The sequence below is a fragment of the Argentina silus genome (assembly GCF_951799395.1).
Source record: "Argentina silus genome assembly, chromosome: 10".
Taxonomy (NCBI): domain Eukaryota; kingdom Metazoa; phylum Chordata; class Actinopteri; order Argentiniformes; family Argentinidae; genus Argentina; species Argentina silus.
The window spans coordinates 11,962,882-11,985,465 of record NC_139664.1 but is presented as its reverse complement, the minus strand read 5'-3'; the positions used below and the strand labels follow the sequence as shown (position 1 = coordinate 11,985,465).

The 22,584-nt window shown below is 41.2% G+C and overlaps 4 protein-coding genes across 11 annotated transcripts in view; 2 read left to right on the top strand and 2 right to left on the bottom strand.

The window, feature by feature from the left end:
* Positions 1-665: 665 nt before the first annotated feature.
* On the bottom strand, positions 666-6,942 carry mrs2 (magnesium transporter MRS2). Of its 2 annotated transcripts, XM_083678932.1 has the most exons (11): positions 6,241-6,942; positions 6,095-6,159; positions 5,936-5,972; positions 5,657-5,769; positions 5,296-5,469; positions 3,547-3,677; positions 3,228-3,344; positions 2,824-2,976; positions 2,344-2,461; positions 1,952-2,065; positions 666-1,855 (listed from the first exon to the last, which is right to left on the bottom strand). In XM_083678932.1, exons 1-11 carry the CDS (start codon positions 6,440-6,442, stop codon positions 1,784-1,786), a joined length of 1,296 nt encoding a protein of 431 aa, XP_083535058.1. In that variant the 5' UTR covers positions 6,443-6,942; the 3' UTR covers positions 666-1,783. The 2 variants fall into 2 exon arrangements, with proteins under 2 accessions (XP_083535058.1, XP_083535059.1); XM_083678933.1 differs by lacking the exon at positions 666-1,855 and having other exon boundaries at positions 2,344-2,427.
* LOC310810980 (uncharacterized protein) lies at positions 2,077-14,094 on the top strand. The gene is made up of 4 exons (XM_083678934.1): positions 2,077-2,080; positions 12,896-12,963; positions 13,177-13,293; positions 13,642-14,094. Exons 2-4 carry the CDS (start codon positions 12,915-12,917, stop codon positions 13,851-13,853), a joined length of 378 nt encoding a protein of 125 aa, XP_083535060.1. The 5' UTR covers positions 2,077-2,080; positions 12,896-12,914; the 3' UTR covers positions 13,854-14,094.
* On the top strand, positions 7,717-11,768 carry LOC310811294 (lipid scramblase CLPTM1L-like; the record flags this gene model as incomplete). Its single annotated transcript, XM_083679413.1, has 16 exons — positions 7,717-7,920; positions 8,107-8,198; positions 8,320-8,509; positions 8,687-8,818; positions 8,970-9,071; positions 9,217-9,334; positions 9,486-9,580; positions 9,675-9,759; positions 9,933-10,036; positions 10,185-10,250; positions 10,460-10,510; positions 10,611-10,693; positions 10,782-10,816; positions 11,014-11,069; positions 11,376-11,491; positions 11,696-11,768. The coding sequence occupies 16 exons, from the start codon at positions 7,717-7,719 to the stop codon at positions 11,766-11,768; spliced, it is 1,602 nt and encodes a 533-aa protein (XP_083535539.1).
* A 132-nt stretch (positions 14,095-14,226) lies between the features above and the next one.
* Positions 14,227-22,584, bottom strand: part of ptk2ab (protein tyrosine kinase 2ab) — a 52,875-nt gene continuing 44,517 nt past the window's right edge. For all 7 annotated transcript variants that reach the window (XM_083678927.1, XM_083678926.1, XM_083678924.1 and 4 more), the window contains 9 exons: positions 21,736-21,822; positions 21,153-21,293; positions 20,759-20,890; positions 19,250-19,312; positions 17,787-17,826; positions 17,318-17,421; positions 15,293-15,448; positions 15,101-15,181; positions 14,227-14,993 (listed from right to left, as the gene is read on the bottom strand). In XM_083678927.1, the coding sequence (XP_083535053.1) occupies positions 14,781-14,993; positions 15,101-15,181; positions 15,293-15,448; positions 17,318-17,421; positions 17,787-17,826; positions 19,250-19,312; positions 20,759-20,890; positions 21,153-21,293; positions 21,736-21,822 (1,017 nt within the window). In that variant the 3' untranslated portion in view covers positions 14,227-14,780. The remainder of the gene's footprint in view (positions 14,994-15,100; positions 15,182-15,292; positions 15,449-17,317; positions 17,422-17,786; positions 17,827-19,249; positions 19,313-20,758; positions 20,891-21,152; positions 21,294-21,735; positions 21,823-22,584) is intronic.

Here is a 22,584-nt window from a genome sequence, read left to right as displayed (position 1 = left end):
TAGCCAATTTGGGATAATACACGTAGAGGAGAGACATTCATTTAATTGTGATAGGCTTACGGCTGATAATGAGACCACAGAGCCCCTGCTCACACTTTTTTTTCCTGAGCTGCACACCCCAAGGGTGGCCAAAACGTCCCTTCATCAAAGTATGGGTTAAGTCAGTCTTATTTTTACATTGAAAGTGTGTATTTTAACGTTCTTTTTTTTTAACCAAACTGGTTCAACTGTAGCTGGAAGACCACTCTCCAGCCAATGAAAAGGCCATCCAGTCAATCAGTAGATCTAACATTAAATTGTTAGGTCTAAAAATACATGCACCCTTGCATACCGGTAGTGTACAAGTGTTCATATTAAATGAATGAAAACTAGGTGATGTGACAACACATCAAAAGAATAAAGACATATATACAATTAGATTTAAATCCCAAATTTACCAAACATACCGGTATAACACAATAATAAATAAGTATGGCTGAATTGCACAACTTTTAAATGTAGTTATACAGTTGATAAGATATAATGTGGTCTATAGAGTTAGGTAGTCATATTTAGCCTGGCAAGGTAGAATTTGCTTCCCCCTATTGGGGAATGCTGGTTCATACATACACCAAGGTTTACACAGCCCTTAAATACACAGATAGTCCACCAACATGCATGTAATTGAGATTTTATTAAATAATACATACATGAAAGAGTTCACAAAGGTATGTTGATGTTGTGGAAACAAAAACAAATGGAACCTAATTACTACTGTCACCTGTAACACTGTCATGTACCAGCAAAGTTGTGGGGAGGTATCATTTAAATGTAAAGCAACTTATGGGTAATAACCCATTTGACTTCCAAAATACACCCTCCATAGCAGTGTAGGCAACCCTGGACTACATGAAAACATGTAGCGAGACACACAAGTGAATGAAGGAATAACAAAAATGAAGGAATCGGGATCATTATTATTCTCAGCACAGTTTAAGGAGACAAGTTCTTGATTATTCTAAGTTATCATAGACAGGCTCTCACATCACTTTTGTGGACATTAATATGTAAAGTGCTGTAGTAGATTCATATACCATGTTAGAATGCAGTAATAAGGCAAAACCATTATCGCTCTGTTTACACAGCATATTATGATGCATGTACAGTATCAACATTCATAAAACCACTATGTATGCCTTCATAATGCCTGCTGATATTCCAGTTATGAGAGAGCCTTTCAACAATTCAAAATAATGAATTACAATGGCACCATTACATGACATGAACAACTGGCTGAGGCATCCGTTTTCTTTCATTCAATTCACAAAATGTTAAAGGAATAGAAAGATTATCAGGAGATCTGACATCTTCAGAATTATAGAAATATAGCTAAAACAAACAGATGTGATGATTTTACAAAGTGTGTATTACTCAACAAAGAATTGTGACTACAGAAAATATATTATACATCTCTTTATATATGAATGACACATAAGTTATCATATTGGACCTGAGAAAAGCCAACTAGGGTTTTAGACAGAAAAAACAACAACATTATTTGGTTCAGTTATACTTACATAATGATGTGAGGTATAATGTGTGCTTTCAGAAACACAACAATAAATACATAAACACGGTATAACAGTTTCCTAACATTGTTTAAAAAATTGTACTGAGATTGTACTAAAACATATCCCTCTCCAATCACTTCTTCATTTTAACAAAGTATGAAAACAGTCAAAACACAGTGAGCGGTACAGATTGCTTAAACAGTCAAACAGAAGCATTCTGCAGTTACAAACTATCATCTTACTCCTCCTTTAACTTCTGCTCCTTTCAATGGGTTGATTTGGTTTCTCTTCCAAACAGGAGGTATCTAGGGGGAAAAAACAAAGCTGAAATTATGTGACCAATCTTAAACAATAACATTGAGAGAAGAATGGGCAAAACATCTATATAAACAGCTACATACCGCAGGTGGGATGGAAGGCTCCAGGTGTCGACCCAGAAAAGAGAGCAGTCTTCTCCAGATCAGCCCACTGCCCAGGAACATGAAGCCTGTCACCAGCCAAAACACCCGGGGGTCCTGAGGGAACACAGAGAGCACACTGAGCCATCCAGTCATCCTAACATTCATCTGAGTATTGTCGATGATTCTTTGCAATCACACACACCATTACGTAGCGTCTGCGTTGCCCAGTAAACATGATTCAATATCCTTCATGGCACAAACGAAGCAAAAGAATGCCAAATCTTAAAATTGTGCTACCGTATAAATATGGAGAATTTAGCGTGTTAATTTAGCGTTGCATTTTGTGTAATTCCTAGGAAATACAGATTTACTGGTTAACAAAGCACATTCACCTCTTCAAACGATGACTCCAAGTTCATTCCAAAGGCGACACCCATGAGGCCAAATAAGGAGAGTGAGAAGGTTCCCATGGTGAGCTGCAGGTTCAGACGCATCATCACATTCCGGTGACTGGGTGTGCCATAGAGACAGAGGGAGATCACTTAAGCCAATCAACTTAACAATATCAAGGATACACCAAAGTACTTAGGGGATGTTTTTATTGTATTTTAATCTCCATAGCATATTCAGCAGGGGTGGGAATAGTTTCAAATGGTTCTTCTGACAAATTCATGTGTCTACCAAATGGCAATTAAATCAGCAATAGGCTACATTTAAAAAAGGAAATGCTCAAGAAGAAGATTCAGGAGGATATGATTTTGACTAGCTTGATGGGCATATTCTGTAATTGTATTCCATATGGAGCTAGTCTGAATGATTGTGGAGGACCCTATGGAGACCGAATGGCTAATAATATAGATATTAAGTAGTACCTGTCCAGGTTAATGAAAATGACACTCTCTGAGTCATCTATCAGGCCCTTCAGCTCCCGGCTTTTGTTGCCAAGCTCCTCTGCTTGCATGTAGTAGTTCTCCAGGAGCAGCTCCATCTCCTCAGCATGATCAATGCCCAGACTGCTCTCCTCACTACCTCCATAGATAACATCAGGGTATTTTATAGGGAACTAAAGAACAATGACTATGCACTGGCATATAAACTTTAAATCAGCATTGATATAGTACCTATCCAGATATCATCATTCTATTTGCCTATATGTCTAAGTGAAAAAACATCATGACACAATAAATAAAATCTTCTCATAACATACCATTTACACCTTTGCACAAAATGCAAACCAGACACACAATTAACATACGGATGATGGAATTTCACCTACAACACACGAGGGTCCGTCCACTTGGTGACACACAGCTCCTCGATCATCTCCTCCTCATCAAGTATCTTCCACAGACTGTCCTTGAAGACCTTAATGTCTGTCTCCAGCTCTGATAGGCTAGAGAGAAAACACTGGCAGAGTTGGACGAGCCACACCTTCCACAATACAATCTGTACCCACAACAAGACATCTAGATGAATACAATTCTCCATACCCTCAGGTATCAATGTTTACTGTATCCAGATGAAAGAGAATCTGGCATCATATTTCATGTAATGAATCAAAGAGAAGAGCCATGTACCAGTGCTTTTCAACTCACCTCTTGCTGGTTTGGAGGAGTATATGCAGTTTACTGCGGTCTGCAGAGAGAAGTTTAGGGTCCACAAGGGACTCTAAGGTGTCCAAGATTAAAGGGTGCACTTCATTGAGCCGAGCATGAAGGGTATTAACCTGTACAAAACAAAACACATTGATACATACATACACAAAAAACAACTCCCAGCTATGTAAGCATTAACACTATTACACAGTTTACTCCATGCAATCCAGGATTATTGTGCTGAACACATTTACATTTTAGACATTTAGCAGACGCCTTTATCCAAAGCGACTTACAACAAGTACATTTGTCTAAGTAAGTGAATCTGGGGGCTAACCATTACTTGCAAGTAGGGAGGGGCTGTTCCCTTTGCTGCCCGGTAGGCGAGCTCCAGGGTGTTGAATCTGATGCGAGCTGCTACCGGGAGCCAGTGAAGGGTGCAAAGGAGGGGGGTGACATGGGAGAATTTGGGGAGATTGAACACCAGACAGGCTGCAGCATTCTGGATGAGCTGCAGAGGTCTGATGGCAGATGTGGGGAGCCCGGCCAAGAGTGTGTTGCAGTGGCGGGAGATCACCTGTCTGGATCAAGTGTCTGGACCAAGTTGTGCTTCTCTCGTGAGGAATGGACATATCCTTCTGATTTTGTAGAGGAAGAATCTACAGGGGCGTGCTGTCGCTGTCAGAATCAGAATTGTTTTATTTTGCCATGTACATTTGCACATACAGGAAATCGACTTGGTGAGGTTGGTGCATGGGACATAAAAAACAATAGCAAATATTGACCGCACAGGATAAGTGGTTGTCAAGGATCACCCCAAGATTCTTGGCTGTCTGGGAGTTCTCTACTGTGATGGAGAAGTCTTGGACTGCATGGACTGGAGAAAGGGGGAGGGGATAGGATCGAGAGGGCAGGTGGTTGCCCGCTTGGATGTGACCAGTTTTAGAATATCAGGGGAGAGGGGGGAAAGAGCTGATAAACCAGAGACTGAGTGAGAAAAGGAGTAGGCATCAGAGAGGGCTGTCGGAGTAGCTGTGTTCCAAAGTCCTCCCGCGACAGTGAGGTTGTGGTCAGTTGAGCATGGTGGGTAGATTAGATTGGATGGCTTGCAAGGGGAGGCGTGTCTGTATGTCATACTGAGGGATGAAATAACAGGCATGGGGAGAAAGCACATTGTGATATTTGCCGGTGTAGAGATAGAGGGTTTGTGGGCAATACAAGATGTAGGTAGCGCTCAATCAAATAGAATAAAAATGCTTAGTAGTTTGGCCTTCCTCGATGGACTCCACAGATTGACTCCTTCGTCGTCATGTCAAGAGGCTGTCGCAGAGGCTATCGCTCTTTGACTGTCAGGATAGGGTTAGTAGTGGAAGTGCAGATACTGTAATTGCTGATGGCTTAGCAGGGTTGCAGCCCCTCCCACCTAACGATCAGTTAACGACCTGACAGACTTCACCACTCAGTGCAAATGTATTTAATTCTAGTCAAAGCTAAGTAGGGACTTAAATACATTGCAAAGAAGTTTCAGCCCCTACCACTGGAGATTGACAGCAATTGGTTTTAAGCAGATTGTTTTCAACAGAAACTAGGTCCCAGGGCTTCAGGCAGGATAGCCACAGCAATACGACCAGAAACACACTGAGTTAAAACAAGATTAAATTGAGTTCAGTCTGGGATTCATTTCTATCACAACCTTGGAAAATGTACAGTAATTGACAGATTTCAGATAAAATATTCTGGGTGCTTTACCCTGTGCTGCAGAACGGCTTCAAGGGCTCTGAACTCAAACGGCAGTGAATGTGTGGCCAGGGCTCCATCCCCAGCCAACTGTGACGCCAAGTCCAGGACGAGCCACCTCTCCAGTCCCAGACCTCGAAAATCTAACACCAGCAGGCACTGGGGAGTCACCACTGCCTTCAAGGACTGAGGACACAGCAAAACAAACATTACGTTACATCAACCTTCCTTACGGTGTGATATGATGATAACTTTGTAATTATTTGCAAAAGCAAAAAGAGAGTCTACTAAATTAATGATCACAATGACAATAGATAATTTGCAATGGCTGGCATTGGCAATGATGCTGTAATTGGTGTAGGTGTTGGCCTACCTCCATGCGGATGATGATAGTGTTGTTCCTTGCAGTGATGCTGGTGAGATGCTGAAACCTAAGGTCTCGAGCCTGCAGACTAAGTTCTTGATAGAGCTCGGTCTTCTTTTTCTCTGAGGGAATCAGAACAAGGTTCAGACTCACAGCATTTAACCCCATTGCTTGACAGAATATGACATACAGAATTAACTTCTTGTAAGCACAAAAGGCGATGCATATTTCTAATTCATAAAAAATCAAGAAGAAATCAAGTAGAATACAACACATTGCAGTACTTACCAAATGAGGTAACATTTCCCTCTTTGTCAAATTTCATCTGTGATAAGAGAGCAAACATTCATGCATCCTGTTGTCTATTTGTGCAACCTGTATTGCTGTGTGCTATTCAATATTGTTCTTCATGACACAAAAGCTCAATCACACAAACTGTACACTTACCACTACAAAAGCAGGTGCCACACTAGACAGGGATGCCTCAGATACTCTATGGCGAACGAAAGATGCTGGCAAAGGAAACAGGAATGTCAGTCAACACATGCGGAGCAGCACACGCAACTATGTAGCAACAATGTAACAACACCTACCAGATTGACATGGTCTTTGCAACAATGTTGCTTTCCCCCTCGTGAACACCGTCTGATGCTTGAATAGATGACATTTCAAAGGTGATGTTGAACAACTCACTGACACTGTTCTGCAGGTCAAACAGTTGGCGAGGACCCTGAATTTCATGTCCAGGGTTCTTTGGAGGCCACCTCTCGCCAATGACTTGAAACAAGCTTCCATTGCGTTGTTCACCACTGCATTATTGCAAAGTTGAGTTATTTAGCTAGTTGACCAGCAAGCTGGCCAGACAGACCAGTTGCATTGGTTGTTGTTCTAGTTCAACTGGCTGTTGAATCCGGAGTACAGTCGTCACATATCGAGTACTCGCTTTCCAAACAGGACACGTGTCTTCATGCTATAGCTAGAGCACCTGGTCTTACATCTGTTAGCTCAGAAAGAACGTGCAACAAACTCGTAAAAAACCGGAATGTAGTTGCAACTGTAGCTAAGTTAGTTAGCTAGCTCAGAAACTTCGCGTGGACGCTTAGCAGAGCTAGCTAGTTTGCATGCTTGCTCGTGAGCCTCGAAAATGACAAACGTCCGGTTTTATTACACGTGAAAAATAACTTTGAATCACATTTCAGACTCACTTACGCCAACTCAATTGCTAAGATGAGTATTAGCTAGTGTTGCACTTGTTTTCAGTCAAAACATGGTCCAAAGCAAAGAAACAGGTTTCCTTCCTCCGGGGGGCCATCGTCACGCGAGAACCACAACCAGAATGCATTGGGGGGTGTCACAGTCCACGTGCACGTGCGCTCCGCCGTGTTGTCTTTTAGTCGTGATGCCGGTGAACAGTCTGGACTCAAGGGAACCACTGTTTGCATGTATTCATAAACACCATAAAGAAAAATCGCATTTAAATATTGAGCTGCATCTTATATATGAAAGGTGCCATAAAGTCACCCTTTGACCCTTTGATGCAATTGCCTATACAATTGTGGTCCTCCGTGGCTCAGTTGGGAGAGCATGTCTCTAACAACGCTTAGGTTGTGGGTTTGATTCCTGTTGGGACCATGTATACTGAAATGTATGCACTCACTGCAATGTAAGTAGCTTTGGATAAAATCGTCAGCTAAATGGCTTATATTGTATATAATTGCATCTAAACGAATGAAAAATCAATGAGTTAGACTTTATTATCTAATCTATATCATTTATAATAGAGGATAAGGGACGAATCGTGTCTAAACATGATAAAAACCCTGGTCTCCTGGTATTTCACGTGACGTGAAGGAGGCGGGGTTACCGTGGCCAGCATCAGCATCTTTCCCCGTCGTTGGATGCAGCTCTGCGATGCGCAGAAGAATGCCTGAGCAAATGTGACTGTTTCGACAGATGGTACATTTTGATGACATTGTAGGGTGACACAGCTTTTTATGGAACCATACAGTCACTACTCGCTGCCACTTCACCGTTCGTTTTGGTCGCTTCTTTGACATTTAGACACCGATATGTTCCCTTCGTGCTACTCAAAGCCGGCGGAAAGCTTGTTTCAAAGGACATCTCTGACAAAGATATTACTGGGAGTTTTTGTCGTATATGTTTTGCACACCTGCTGGGTAATATATGGCTTTGTATATACCAAGCCTTGTGAACGAGGTCGGGGGGACAACAACTGCATGTCCTCCTACATCGCAGGAAGGCCCCGACTGCAGGTTAGTGGAACATAGGCCTACTGTATATTGGTCTCATAATCCATAAACTGCAATGATTTCATGCGTTGCATCTTGTAAAAAAAATGAGTTATGTCAAGTCTAATTGGTTATAGCTACAGTCTGAATATCATCTCAATTTGATCTGTGACAGTAATGTGATATCTCATGATGCCTTTCTTTGAACAGCTCAGCATTTACTCATGTCTGAAACCTGACTACAGTGAACTTAACCTCATCACCAGGATAGATGACTTTGACATTCATTTGAAATTTCAAAGGTAGGCCATAATCATCATATGGTGTAAAGAATCGAGGATAAGATCAGATGTTATTTTTTAAGGTACATTTGGGTACATTTCTAAATGTCATTTGGCTATCTTTCACTTTTCTTCATCAAAGGACAGTGAATGTGTCCCTTCCAGAGGAAACACGTGACAATGGGACTCTGCACACAGTGGTTTATCTACACAAGTTTGGAGTGTCTCCCTTGCAGGATGGCCAACAGGCTCACCATGCAGCCCAGCTTACCATTTACATGTTGCCGAAACATCCTATTGGCAACCTTAGCTCTGATAAAGAAGCCCTTGAAGTAAGACAGCAGACTCTGTACTTTGCCCATGTAGAATGTCAGTGCGGTCTGCAAAATATAAGCTTTAATACTGCATTAAAAGAGTTAGCCATACCGTAGATGAACATTGGCTCATGTTGATGGGCTTTCTCTTGTGTCCTTATGTTTTCATTTCCACTCATCCCTGGCTTTCATCAGGAACAGGACACTGATTCAGAAGCAGATGGACGTATCTCCCACTGGCGGTCCCGCCTCACCCTGAACATCATGTCTGAAGACTTCACTTTCAACAGGGGAAACTTGCCAAGTGACGTTCGGCGCTACATGAGAGTGTAGGTCTCTTATGTTGTGTTTTGAATTATGAATGTGTTGATTTGGGCAGAATTTGGAATACGCCTACTGTACATGTGTCAATCAAAATTAGACACGGTAGAGTCATTAGAACTTGTTACAGAGATTGTGAGAAATGTATGTGTATGACAACCTCTATTTATGTCTACTTAGATTACAGGAAGGACAGAGGGTGATGTATCTCCCCCTTCTACTTATAGATGAACTCGGCTTCAGAGTGAAGGACTTAATGGTATGATATAAGATAGTACAGCTGATTATATTGTTGTGACTAACATCACACTACAATTATAGAGACCTAAAAACATCTCACAAAAATATCTTAGGGGATAATTGTTGTTCTTACTGTATGTCTAATGGAACATATGTTGTTGCAGGTGATTAACAGTAATTCAACTGAACTCCCACTTACAATATCATATGAAAGCAAATCCCTGAGAGAATTCCGTCTCTGGATCCACATACAGGATGTGATATATTCACTCAAACATTTTGGTGAGTTTATAGCTGAATCACTGAAAAATGTGTCAAACTGGAGGTCCCAAAGATTTTACAATTTATTTGAACCTCCTGAACTGTTGCTTTATGTATTTATATTTGTATATTTGTATATTTATATCTGTTTATATTTTTAATGTATTCTTAGGATTCACTGAAGATAATATAGATGAAATCAAAGGCGTACTTCTGGACTCTAACCTGTACCTATTAGCATTGACTGCCCTGGTGATTGCATTCCATGTAAGAACATTATCAATTACAATACTGTATCTATCAGGTAGCCTATTTAATCATAGTTTATTATGGTTTTTGAAATGTATCTCTCTTTGTAAAGCTTATGTTTGAGATCTTGGCCTTTAAAAATGACATCAGCTATTGGAAGAAGAAGAAAACCATGGTGGGCATGTCTCGCAAATCAGGTATGAATAAGGGGTCAAATCAACATTTTGGTGGTGATGTAATGATGGATATGTATTAACTCAAAACATGCCTTTAGATAATCTGACAATTCGCCCACAAACTGCACCTCCAGAAGCACACAGATTTACCATCTACTGTACTAACCAAACTATGTTTCTCTCTGCTGTTCCAGTGCTATGGAGATGCTTTAGTACCATTGTGATTTTCCTGCACCTGCTGGAGGAAGAGACCAGCTTGCTTGTTATTATTCCTGTTGGAATAGGATCCATCATTGAGGTATCTTCAATGTTACATACACTGTACAATACATGGCAAAATTGTATGTGATTTATGATTGCCAACCCACTGCAAGGTTGTCAAGGTAAAACCAACATAACCACATTTTCTATTTTCCCTGCCTATTTCTATTTTCTCTCCCCCATAGGTATGGAAGGTAAAAAAAGTCTTCAAGATACAGCTACAGTGGAAAAGATCAAAATCCATAATTCAAGTAAGATTTACATGAACGAGTTACATACTGTATTAAGTACTAAAGGGTACTGAAATTGCATGTATGGAGGGCAGTACTTAGAATATTTTATTGTAAAAAAAACTAAAAAATGAATAAATAAAAGTGGATTCATATTTTACTGTAGTTGGGTCAACAAAGAGCCTGGGCATTGATGATTATTCCCTTGCTTTGAAATCTGATGTCTTTAGGTTGATAAACTGGATGAATCAGAGAGAAGGACAACAGAACATGATACACAGGTGGGAGCAGAACAGTAGTATGCTCATATCAAACTGTTTCCATTCAACTTTGTCTGATGTAACAAAAAGTATTTACTAAAGACACTTTCCCTTTTTTTAGGCAATGAAATACCTGTCCTACTTAGTGTACCCTTTGTGTATCAGTGGGGCTATTTATTCTCTGGTATACCTTAAGTATAAAAGGTAAGATCATTTTGAGCTTTCATTGTAATTTTAATGAGTAGTTTTGGTGAAGACATTGTTCAACATATAGTAATATTTGTTTTGACAGTTACTATTCATGGTCAATCAACAGTCTGATCAGCGGTAAGTTTACAAATACTGTTTTTTTCGGCATAATTTAATCACTAATAAGATTTGGGATTACCGTAGATGATATGATAGGTATGCAAGATGTATATGATTTATGTGCTTTGTTATTGCAATGCTGATTACTGTAAAATTCAAATACCAACTGTATGTTAAGATGAATGATCAACATGAAGTTGTGTTCTGTCGTGCAGGAATTTATGCATTTGGATTCCTGTCTATGGTTCCTCAGCTTTTCATTAATTACAAGGTTAGTCCCGTTATATAATAGACAGAATTAGAACTCGATTAGTCCCACTTTATATTTAAAGCATAAAGTGGACCTAATAAAATGTCCTATTTTCACAACCCTCTTGTCTCCACAGCTGAAGTCTATAAGCTATTCTCAACGGACTGTATTGATGTATAAAGTGAGTATTAACATTATCCTATTTAAAATGTGCATAGTTGATTTGGTTAATCTCTGATTAATTCAGTCTATCCATCTGTTCTTTACATTGACAGACCAGAGATGGAAAACAGTGATTAACTACTCCCTTGTCTGTCTTACCTTTAGGCAATCAATACACTCATCAATGACGTCTTCACCTGCATCTTCAGCACACCCTCCCCCCACCAGTTGTCCTGTTTCAGGGATGAGATCCTGTTTCTCATATACCTTTTCCAGAGGAGGTGGGACACATTTGAACTATCATCAATGGCTGTAATACTGTATGTTCTGTATACTCATAAGACTGTTGAGTACTCCTTAGTAATTATACGCCCTCCTCTGATCTAATGCAGTTTACAGGGTTTTGATTTGTAACTCTGAAAACTGTGTACGTACCCCAACTCCTTTAACATACCTGAATGTTACTGTATGTTTCCCCTCTACAGGCTTTATAGTGTCAACAAGACCAGGGGCCGTGAGCATGGAGCAAAACACAAAAAGAAACTCAAAGCCCAATGAAGACTTCTGAGAACATCAGAGCACAGTTGAATGAATGAATGAATAAAGTGAATTTTCCTTGAGGAGGGTTTTTCTACAGCTCAACAGAAGCTACAGTATTCATACACACAAACACCTCTCGGTCCCCCAAACATACTGTGAGCAGATGAGTTGCAAATAGCATGGAATATTCTATTTGTATTATATATGCATATTAGTTTATAATGAGCCTATTGAGAGCCAATTACTGTTCATCATTCAGGACTTACAGTTCCTCTTAATTTCTATGTATAATGATGATTTAGGAATGGCAGATCGTGGCTTGTCTGTGCTTAAGCATGAAGCAGTCCCTGCCTGCGCAAACCCTTTAATTCCACAAAGAAGCATTGTGTGCAGCTGTTTTTGCTTTTAAATATCTGTGATGATGATGATGATGATGATACTGTCCATTGTTCTTCCTACAAAGAGTGTATCTCTTAGACACATGCTCTACCTGCTAAGTTGCTTTTTTATGCACAGGCATCACCAGGCAGCACCCTTCCTATCTGAAATTGTAAATCTATCATCCAATTTTGATTAAATGAAATTCATTTTTAGCATCTTTTCTTCTCTGTTGTCATTATTACCAATAGCAGGTATAATCACAACCCAACAATTATGTTTTTTTTATACTATTCATTCAGGGAAGCTATAATAATCAGTATGCAACCATACAGAGATAAACAAATGTGATGATATATTTTGGTTTCAGTTGTGCAGTTTCGCCCTGCCGCTCTGAAGATTGTCCTGTTTGTCTGATGAGAGGGTGCTGCATTCCTTTCACAAAGATTTGACGTGTGATATGAAAGACGTGTGATGTTATGGCTTCTCGAGCTCAAAGAGAATAGCAATATTTTCTAAAGTCATACACAGCTATTAATGAACAACAGACATACAGTATGTGTGCGCAGTATAACATTGTAGCTCCATTTGAACTATATATCACAACAGAACAATCAACATCACCCTCTAAGAATTACCAACAGAGCTGATACAAATCTATTAAAGAATATTCATGGAATGTGATGCTACGTGTGTCTTACTGTGTGGGGAAGAGAAAGGGCAGAAATGATTCTTTCACACATACAAACAGAACACATGCAAGGAACACTCCAACAGAACAGAAACATGAGGACTCTTTCCACTTTTCTGTTGCTCAGTCTAACCTTCTCCTCAGGTATGTTTAAATGGTTTAATGACAACATTGATAAAGAGTTGTGTTTCAACATGTATCACTTATAAAGAGAAGGCTGTGTTAAACACGTGCAATCTTAATTGACACCACTAAAACTCAGCTATAAATATTAACTGAATGCATTTATCTTTTGAATACTGCAAATGTTCACAAATGTTTACACTATTTTTTTCTACATTTTCTTGTTCATTTCAGTGAGCGCACTAACATGTTATGTGTGCAGCTCAACCACATCCAATGCCGCCTGTAACGTGAATCCTCAGGAATGCCAAGCACCTCTGGACACATGCATGACCACTGTGGATACCGCGGGTGAGAACAACAGGATTATGGATATTTGGACAACATCAAATTTCTTTACAATAGCTTGGTGGCTTAGACAAATGTATTTGTTGTAAAACGCTTTGGATAAAGGCGTCTCCTAAATGCCATAAATGTAAAAATGTAATGGTGGTAGTGAGCCACCGTCCTCCTAGTTAATCTCAACAGTTTTATAGGATATCAAATAGATTGTAGAACATGTTAAACTTAGTTAAGTTGAACACTGAATACTGGGCACCATGTGACTCACTCTGGAACAAAAGCTGAAATGTTGAGTCATGAGCCATATGACGTAACTTAGTATATGGAGGAAGAAACCATTTTGTTTTCCACGTGTAGGGAATATCAAGGCCATAGTGAAGCAATGTGCCAGTTCTGCAACCTGTCAAGGAGCAGCGTCCAGCGTCTCAGTGGATGTCAATGGAGACGGCAATGCAGTCAACTGCTGCAGTACTCAACTGTGTAACCGCAGTGGTGCCACTGCCATCCGGGTGGACATGTTCCTCCTGCTTCTACCCTTCCTAACTCTCCTCACCAAATATTACAGTTAAATTGTTTCAGCATGATTAAACCCAGCTTTATAAATAACACATTTGTATTGTGAACAAATGCACTTGGGAAATGAATAGCTGAGTTGCTCCACTTGTGTTAGTCATCCTTGTAGACTAGATCTTATAATTACCGTTGGGTGTTAATGGGAAACTGAGTGATTTCGGATTCGGATTTTGTGAGTTAAACTTCAAAATATGAACTATGTACTGTAAATGTACTGATTAAACACAATTCTGAAAAACAATCCCAAGCTTGCATTTTTGCCATATTTCCCATCAGAGCCTTAAGTGCATGTGTGTATACAAGGTAAACATAAATACCAAAATCTGTAGTTCATCATTCATTAACACACAGCACTGAAAAGTTTACTGCTTTTACTCTTTGTCATCATTTTATTTCATCCTTTATTTTCCCCTATTTGACAAGATGGCTAATTGAGCCAAGCCAAAATATATAACAGGATTTGTGATCCTCCATCCATCTCTCGTGGGTGACAAGTGTAACTTAACAATGAAACAGAATAATTATGTCACATGTAGTGAGAAGAGTTCAGAGTTCAGTCTCAATTAAAGCATTGAGGTTCCAGTTCTGTTGTCCTTCTGCTGCATGTATTGTCCTCCAGGGAGACATTTCTGAAGTATGCCACCCGGTTCTAATTCAGGCGAAATCTGGGACTGTAGGAATTACAGTCAGCACACACAATCTGTGCAGCATAAAATAGGTGACCTCTTCAAAAGCTCCAAGTCTATAAAAAGAAGTTCAGGTTGGGGAGTGAGGGTAAGAGGTTTGTCTGTCTGGTATATAGAGTCCGTCTTGGCACTGGGATGAGCAGTGCTTGGCCAGTTTGAGTTCAGCCCAGTCCAGCAGCAACAGTGTTCAGTTCAGAGTTCTCTCTGCTCCTCCCTCCACACCCTCCTCCCCCTGCACTAGTGAGGCCGGGCCTGGCCCATCATCTTAAGCCGGGACTGGTCTATGACGTCCAGGAGGTTCTTGGCATCCACAGCCAGTGCATGGGCTGCTGTCAGCATCTGCTTCTTGTAGTCGTGCTGTAGGCTGGTCATGACATACTGCTGGGCCAGCTTCATCTTGTTGATCAGCTCCGCCAGGTCAGAGTTCAACAGCTTCTGGGCCATCTCAATCTATTGACAAAGTTCAAATAAAAAAATAAATAAAAAAAAAAACGTTTCACAAGTCTGGGATGAGGACTCAAATAAGATTGAAACAGAAAAGGTCAATGGTTGTTTACCTCTCTGTGAGTGCTGGCTGGGAGTAAAGGGATTGTTTCATCCACCGTGGCCAGAAGTGTCCTCAGTGCCAGACCCACATCCTACAACACAAACATCCTCTTAGAAACCTCTCCTCTCATTGAATCACAATAACACAACACAAGAGCCGTCATGCTCATGTGCAGTTGAAGGGTGATCTGTGTGACTCCTACCTTCACCATTGGCACGTACTCCTCAGGAGGTGCAGGTTGAATCTTGCTGGACATCTCTATGACGGCTTTCACGAGTCCCGTCACATTCTCATACACTTTGTCATTGGAGCGATCCAAGTTTGCTGTGGGTGGTGGGCTTATCTCCTGGGGTTGGAGCTACACAAATGAGAAAAGTACGGTGAGCCAGGAAGCAGAGTTAACAGAGAGGTCATCTGAACAACAACATTGCATTGCATAGAGTGTATTTCTATACTCTCATCACTAGATGGCAGTATATATCACAGATCAACACAGTAAGTCATGATGAATCACAATTTAAAAACAAAGGGAGACAAATGAATTAGGAAAAATCCTTGAAATTGTAAATTGGGTTTACAGGGTTAGAGGCTTTATTCAGAATTTAGTAATCAGTTATAGTGCATTTTTCATCAAGTGCACAGATTCCATTTAAGATGAAGTCAGTATGTTAATTTTAGGTTCTTAAATTATACTGAGGACAAACAAGCATAAGTATGTGGTCACACAAACACATAAACATACATCACAACTATTATGGCCGACTACATGGATTATCAACAAAGAAGGCCTGGAGAGTCAACACATAGGATGAGAGGATGTCTAAATGAGCAGGCAGGGATATCAATCAATTAATTAATTAATTAACCCTCTAGGATGGGAGGAGCAAAGCAATCTGTAGTAGCAAACTGCCACCATCGTCCTTGTCCCACTACACTTTCCAAAAATTAGCCTTTTTTTTTTATTTATTTTTTTATAAACATATGATTGATACTACTAACTACAACAAGAACCCCTGTGTGAGACAATTAGCTCTACAGAGACTGACACACACATATGAGCGTATGCACATACACACACACACAGAGTGTCCTTACCCGCCAGGGCTAGGTTCAACAACAGTAAGGCAGAGGCAAAGAGGAAGAACACAGAGAGCGTCCAGAGAAACAGAAGGAAAGAAAATATTAATGCCACAAGCATTAAAAATACATGCATCAACACAAGAGAGCAAGGCTTTGTTCTATACAGTATATGTTTCAACAAGATACTGAGCGACAGGGGTGACTCAACTGTGGTCACCAAACTAAGTGCTTCTTGGGGCGTTATTCATTGGCCAACTCATGTGACTCTCAGAGCAGGAGAGAGGTTGCCATGGTAGTGCTATCGGCATTCAAAATATTAGAAATCTCTGGTCAGATTGGTCATCTCAATTTAAGTTATGGGCTGATAGCCATGCTAGTGTTTACATGTTGGCTTGGCAGTCGTCCCTCCTCAGGCCAACCAATCATTTCTCAGAAAGAGGGAACCACATTAAGACAGTTGATACCTCTTTTTGAATTATTTTCGGTGGGAAGTTAATAACGCAGTGTAATGGAAAGAGTGTGTTCCCAGTGTGCACTGCAGGCCTGATTGGTGGATGTGGTATTTATGAGAGTGTTTGGGGAAGGAGGGGGGAGGGGGGAGGTGTACAGCTGGGACTGCTTTAGCTGAGGCTTAGCAAACCAAGGCCAGGGGCATGGCTAGGAGTTTGGATAACTTTGGGTAGTTAATGCCCCTGACTGTTCTTGCTGACATGGTGCAACTTAAGTCGACTGTAGCCATCACAGGGGAAAGAGTGACATGTCTTTCCATTCATCCTATCCCAGATGTTGTAAGGGAAGCGTGTGTGTGTGTGTGTGTGTGTGTATGTAGTTGAAATACAGTGGTAGTCCTTTCAATCTGGCCAAAGTACTAGGGGAATGTTCTACCAGAGATGGTGCAAATTGTGTTTTGGATGCAAGAGGCAATGAACTTCTTATCTTCAAATGGTGGATTAAACACACACTGGCAACATAACAACAACGTTTAGGAAGACACATGCTCGTCAAATACAACAGTATCAAATAACTAGAAAATATTTGACATATTGCATGTCTGAGTGCTTGAGAGATTAGCACAAACTGATGAATGGTTCTACCATCTGTGCAAAGTTAGATAGTCAGACAGGCAATAAAAGGTGTGTGCCCATACCTTCACTCCCTCATTATAGCTGTCTACAGGGTTCAGGCTGGCCAGACTGCCCAGGTGGCTGGGGGCTCCCGGCCGAGGGGGCTTCTTTGGTGGAGCTGCATGTTCTGTTGGGGCAGATCCAATACATGAGTGAGAAGAACCAACACATGACTGTAGGGAGGACACAGTAGAACGACAGCATGAATCTTTTGCTGAATTCCATACTCAACGAAATTCCAATCAAATCGTCGACAACTGTGGCAACAGAAACTAACACTAAACTCGTAGAAACAGAGACACTGTGAGCCAACACAGTTGTGCTATTTAAAATGGTTGTGGAATGTGGCGGAGCAGTTTAGGGAATAACAGTGTAGGCGCAGAGTCTGCCCAGAGTCAGTGTTTCATTCAGGGTTGAACCACAAGGGAAAAGTGAAAACAATAAAGGGTGTAGAAACTGTAATTAAGTGTGCCACATTGGCCGGGGCATTACCTGGTTTGCCTACAGGCTGGTATATGTGCTGGTTTCCTGTCTGCACAAACAAACAAACAAACAAACAAACAAACAAACAAGCAGTTAAAAATATGCATTAGTCCAGATTTCCGACAATGTTTTTCCACAACATCGGAGTTAGGAGTCTCCAGTGCCATCTGCGTTGTCGTGGTCTCTCCACAAACACTTAAAATACTTCAGATGCTGAGAAACACACACACATCTAACCAGACCACAGCAAATCAAGGGGAGGGCAATCCTTTAACATAACAGCCAGTATAATTGTTCATCTCTCAGTTTTAGCTCTAAAACCAATTGAAGAATTCAACAGATCTCCCTCATTATTGCAAGTGAAGTTTAGGGTGTACTGGTTATAATGAGTTTCATAAATTCCTTCACATGTCAACTTCAATATTTCACACTGAACATGTGAAAAAGGCTTTTTCTCTCTCCCTGAGCTCCTCCTTTCCTTGGCTATAATTATTTTCAGAGTGACAGAGGAGTTATCTTGCTCTGAAGCTACAGTTTGGTTTTGCAAATTGCCCAGTCAATTAAAGTGGCTGGCATGAGAACAGCTTTAATGTGGCCAGTGTTTTTTAAGATGGGCTGGGATGAGATGGTCTGGATTTGGGTTGGGATAAATCCTACTAATGGACCATTGAGAGAGGATTCAGTCCATGCAGTCCATTCAGTCCACCTCAGAACTCAAAAACATTTTCAACCACGTCAAGCAGTTTAATCTGACCAAATGGACATTCCTTCCTGTTGGCATCCCTCTCATTTTAAATCCAGAAAATATCTTAGTTTTTCCAACTGAATTCAAAGAGCAAGAGCAAATGATGCTCCCATTTTCCTGTATTCCATCTATTTTTAACTTTTGGTCTTGACGATCTGTGTGAAACTGTTAACCCTTGGTCCTTGACATTCCTTTTCCAATTTCTATTCCGTTAGGGCTGAATCTCCCCAGCACTTATCCAAACAAGGACTTTATGCACTCACGATTCAATCCAACCAGCCATGGCAATGTTTTTCGTAGTATCTGTCTACTGCCTGCTCAAACGTGTCTTATTCTGAAAACAGCTATCATCTAACTGTGAGGGGAGTCTCGAAAATCATTATCCGATTTTTTTTTCCCCGCAAGAAAAAAAAGTATTTAAATATGGTACTGTGTACATACTGCTATGTTGGTTTGATTGAATTGAGTTGAGGCAAACTTGGAGTGCTATCCACAAATACTCAACATAGCCCCAGGCAGTAAGTGCTATAGACTGTTACAACAAGCAGAGACGGAGACATTGAAGGAAGAAAGAAAAACAATCAAAATCTCTTAAGCCTTACAGTGAATTCTACATTGCCAGGAGAGAAAGATAAAGGGAGAACTAGAGAAAGAGAGAGAGAGAGTGTTTTGAGTCCATCCATCTGAGCAAAAAAAAAAGCAAAAAAAGCAAAAACATGAAACTTACTGGCCCTTGAAGGCTGCAGTCCTCCCGGTCAATGCTGCCCCTGGAGTTCCTTGATTCTGGCTTCTGATTGAGACATAGAAGAAACAGAGCAGAATAGTGGCCTGATTACTTCCATTACCACTGCAAATGAATGAAGAAAAAAAAAATGAACGGACACTGGAATTAAAATTCTCTCTCTCATCACAGCTATACAAATACAAATGTCATCTACACCTGCACAGGACGTTACATCCCCTGTGTGGCAACATACACAAATAACAATAACAATCCAGGTACATTCAAATGTTTACTCTTTCTCATACTTCAATTAAAAAAAGGAACAATACGACATATTGTGCACAGCTTTGGATCCTGTGGAGCAGAAAATGCATTCCTGTTCTTGCCCTGTCAGCTAACTTATTAAAACTCCAGTCTTCACACCAGCCATTTGCTGCCTGCCAAGCAAGACCCCCCCCCACACCCCCACCCCCCTCTTCCTCCGACCGACCCCCCCCCCCCCCCGCCGCCCCCCTCTCCTTATGCTGTACCAGTTTTCCAAGGCAGGACTTGAAAACCTGCATCCTTTGAGCTGTTCTCTGGTGGATATCTCACTGTCTCTAAGCATGGAGGAGCGAGCTGCGAGGAATTCCATCAACAGGATGAGAGGGTCAGCACATTTACTCCTGCTTCCTGCCAGAGGAAAGCTTATATGTGCTTGGCTGACTCACAGAGCTTCAACACGTTGCCAGCTAGCTGTCTCTCTCTGTTCGCCTGCCTATCCCTTTCTCCCCAGCCTCTCCTCTCCTCTCCTCCCTTCCTCCTAGTCCCTCCCCTTGTGTAGAAGAAGTGTCTAGTGTCTATGGGTCTAGATCAGAAAAAAAATGCACACAAGCTACTCAGCTTTCCAGCAAAGATAATTTGGCTTTCACCAACTGTGGGTCAAAATAAGTTTACTATACTTCATGGCTCATGGAGAGAGACAACCCTATCATTAGCCAGGAATTTGCTCTAGCCACACCTGGTTTAAAAAAACAAAACAAAACAAAAACTTAATATAAAACCTTGAGAAGGCAAACCTAGACAACTAGCCAATAGTCACAAAAATATGAAACGTAAATAAATGCTTTTATTTTCTTCTGAAAAGGTCTTTGTCTGTAGAAATCTAAACATGATACAGGAAGTGGAACGAGGCAGTCTGAGAAGCATCTCTGAGATAATGATACAGTACGACTAAAATAACTGACGGGTGGGTATAACCAGTGCAAAACATCATGTACGACATCTGTGCACAATTAGCTCCTGTACTTTTCAAGGAATTTCTTTTCTTTTTTAAGTGAGTCACCGTCATAAGTAAACACCCTGAAAACCCCCAAAAAAATGACAAGGAAAAAAAGGGTCCCTTTTCAATCAGAAAGAGTTATCCTGTATGACCAGCAGAGGTGCCACAGGCCAGTAAAAGACCAACACGACTCTAGAGATGGAGGGAGACAGAGAGATGTCTGTGTGTGTGTGTGTGTGTGTGTGTGTTACCAGGAAGCGTTCCTCCTGCTCCAGCCACCTCTGATCCTCCTCCATCTGCTGCTGTTGCATCATCAGCTGCTCCTCCATCAGGAGAGGGGGCAGCCCCTGACCCAGCCCCTGCATGTCCAGAGCCCCCCGGTCCTGACACACACAAAAACACAAAGAATCAGTGAACCCATTCTCACTCACAGGCTGCCACCACCACCACCACCACCACCATCACCACCATCACCAATGCAACATTCAACATAACAGATGGATCATCATGGCTTAGTTCATACCATTCAGACAACATCATATTAGCAGGACACCAGACAGACTATGTGTGCACAAGGTCTTTGAGCCATATGTAGGAGACCTGCCCTGTACAGAGACCTGCCCTGACCCATTCAGTGACTCCTACCTCCATGTTGGGCGACCACATGGGCATGTCCTGCTGCCTGTGGTGGTTCCAGCCATCGTGGGTGTCCAGGACCGAGGCCTGGGGAGGGTACATCCCACTGGGCATGGAGGGCATACCGTGAGGGCCTGGGTATCCAGCCATCTGGACAGAAGAAGAGGTTATGAGATTGGACTGCTTTAACAAGCAGAAACACAAGGCCCCCCATCACTTCACATACACCTGCTGTTCTTCAAATTAATGTTTTAGTTCAGTCATGAAATACCAGTTTCTATTCAAGAAACTTGTGTGCAACTAAGGATGTCTAGTATAGTGTCAGCACCATTTCAAAAGCAACAGCAACAATATTTTCTTGAATGATAATATACATACATACATACATATACATATATATATATACTTGTTTTCCTGATATGCTGGATAGTTTAGTCTCAACATGCAGTATGTATGTGTGTGTGTGTGTGTGTGTGTACACATACATACTGCATGTTGAGACTAAAATATCCAGCATATCAGGAAAACAAGTTTATTATGAAGACTGTGTGGCAGTATGGCTCCCATTCAGTGTGCTGTACAGTAGCAGTACCTGGTAGTGGTTGTGCTGGCCCAGGTGCTGTGGGCTTGGGTAGAAGCTATCACTGGAGCGTGGGCTGGGGTAACCAGGTCTGCTGGGCTACACACAGGCAGAGGGAGGGAGGGAGAACTGTTAAACACATGCTGTGAGCATTCCACTTCTCAGTCTGTGGTTAGAGGGAGGCATTCACACTGGCACACAAAATCCAGATGCAATTTGTGTGAATGGAGTTAAAGCTGTCGAAAAAGGGAAACAAAAAGGGCTACAAAACAAGCAGGCGGTTAGTTCGACATCCATAAAAAGTGATTATGTTCTTGAGTTGGACTTGTTATGTGTGGTGCAGAGAGAATGAGGGGTAAATATCTTTGATTCAGGGTGACTGGTTGATAGGCAGGCAACAACCTCCTGACTGAGGAGTTTGCTCCTTAAGATTATTATTTTTTTTACCATAGGGGAAACATCTACCTTACACACCCTCTCACAGTAAGCTTCTCGAGGCCATACCTCCGGAGTTGCAAAAGACAGTGAATAAAACAGAACAGCTGTAAGTTAAGACTTACACAGCATGACTGACAACATCATGGAAATGAAACACTTAAGTGGGATGAAGTACAACATACAACAAGATTCAGATACATAAATCTCATGTGTGATTGATACAATAATAAAACAGGAAAACTAAGTCATAGTAATCCAGAGATTTAACAATGTTTCAGAAGACTGAGGCAAACACAAATCATATCTCAGTATTCAGTAATCAAGCAAACACAATGAAAGTAAGAGCTATGAGAGTTTGTGTGATACTGTAGAATAACTCCATAAGCCTGGTGTCATTTGGTGTGAGATCACATTGTAACGGAC

Coding starts and splice junctions, on each gene's coding strand:
- mrs2 (XM_083678932.1), bottom strand. CDS start 6,442: ATGGAAGCTTGTTTCAAGTCATTGGCGAGAGGTGGCCTCCAAAGAACC. Junction 5,470..5,656: donor CTATCATCATCCGCATGGAG/GTAGGCCAACAC, acceptor CTGTGTCCTCAG/TCCTTGAAGGCAGTGGTGAC. Junction 1,856..1,951: donor AGCCTTCCATCCCACCTGCG/GTATGTAGCTGT, acceptor TTTTCCCCCTAG/ATACCTCCTGTTTGGAAGAG.
- LOC310810980 (XM_083678934.1), top strand. CDS start 12,915: ATGAGGACTCTTTCCACTTTTCTGTTGCTCAGTCTAACCTTCTCCTCA. Junction 12,964..13,176: donor CAGTCTAACCTTCTCCTCAG/GTATGTTTAAAT, acceptor TGTTCATTTCAG/TGAGCGCACTAACATGTTAT. Junction 13,294..13,641: donor GACCACTGTGGATACCGCGG/GTGAGAACAACA, acceptor TTCCACGTGTAG/GGAATATCAAGGCCATAGTG.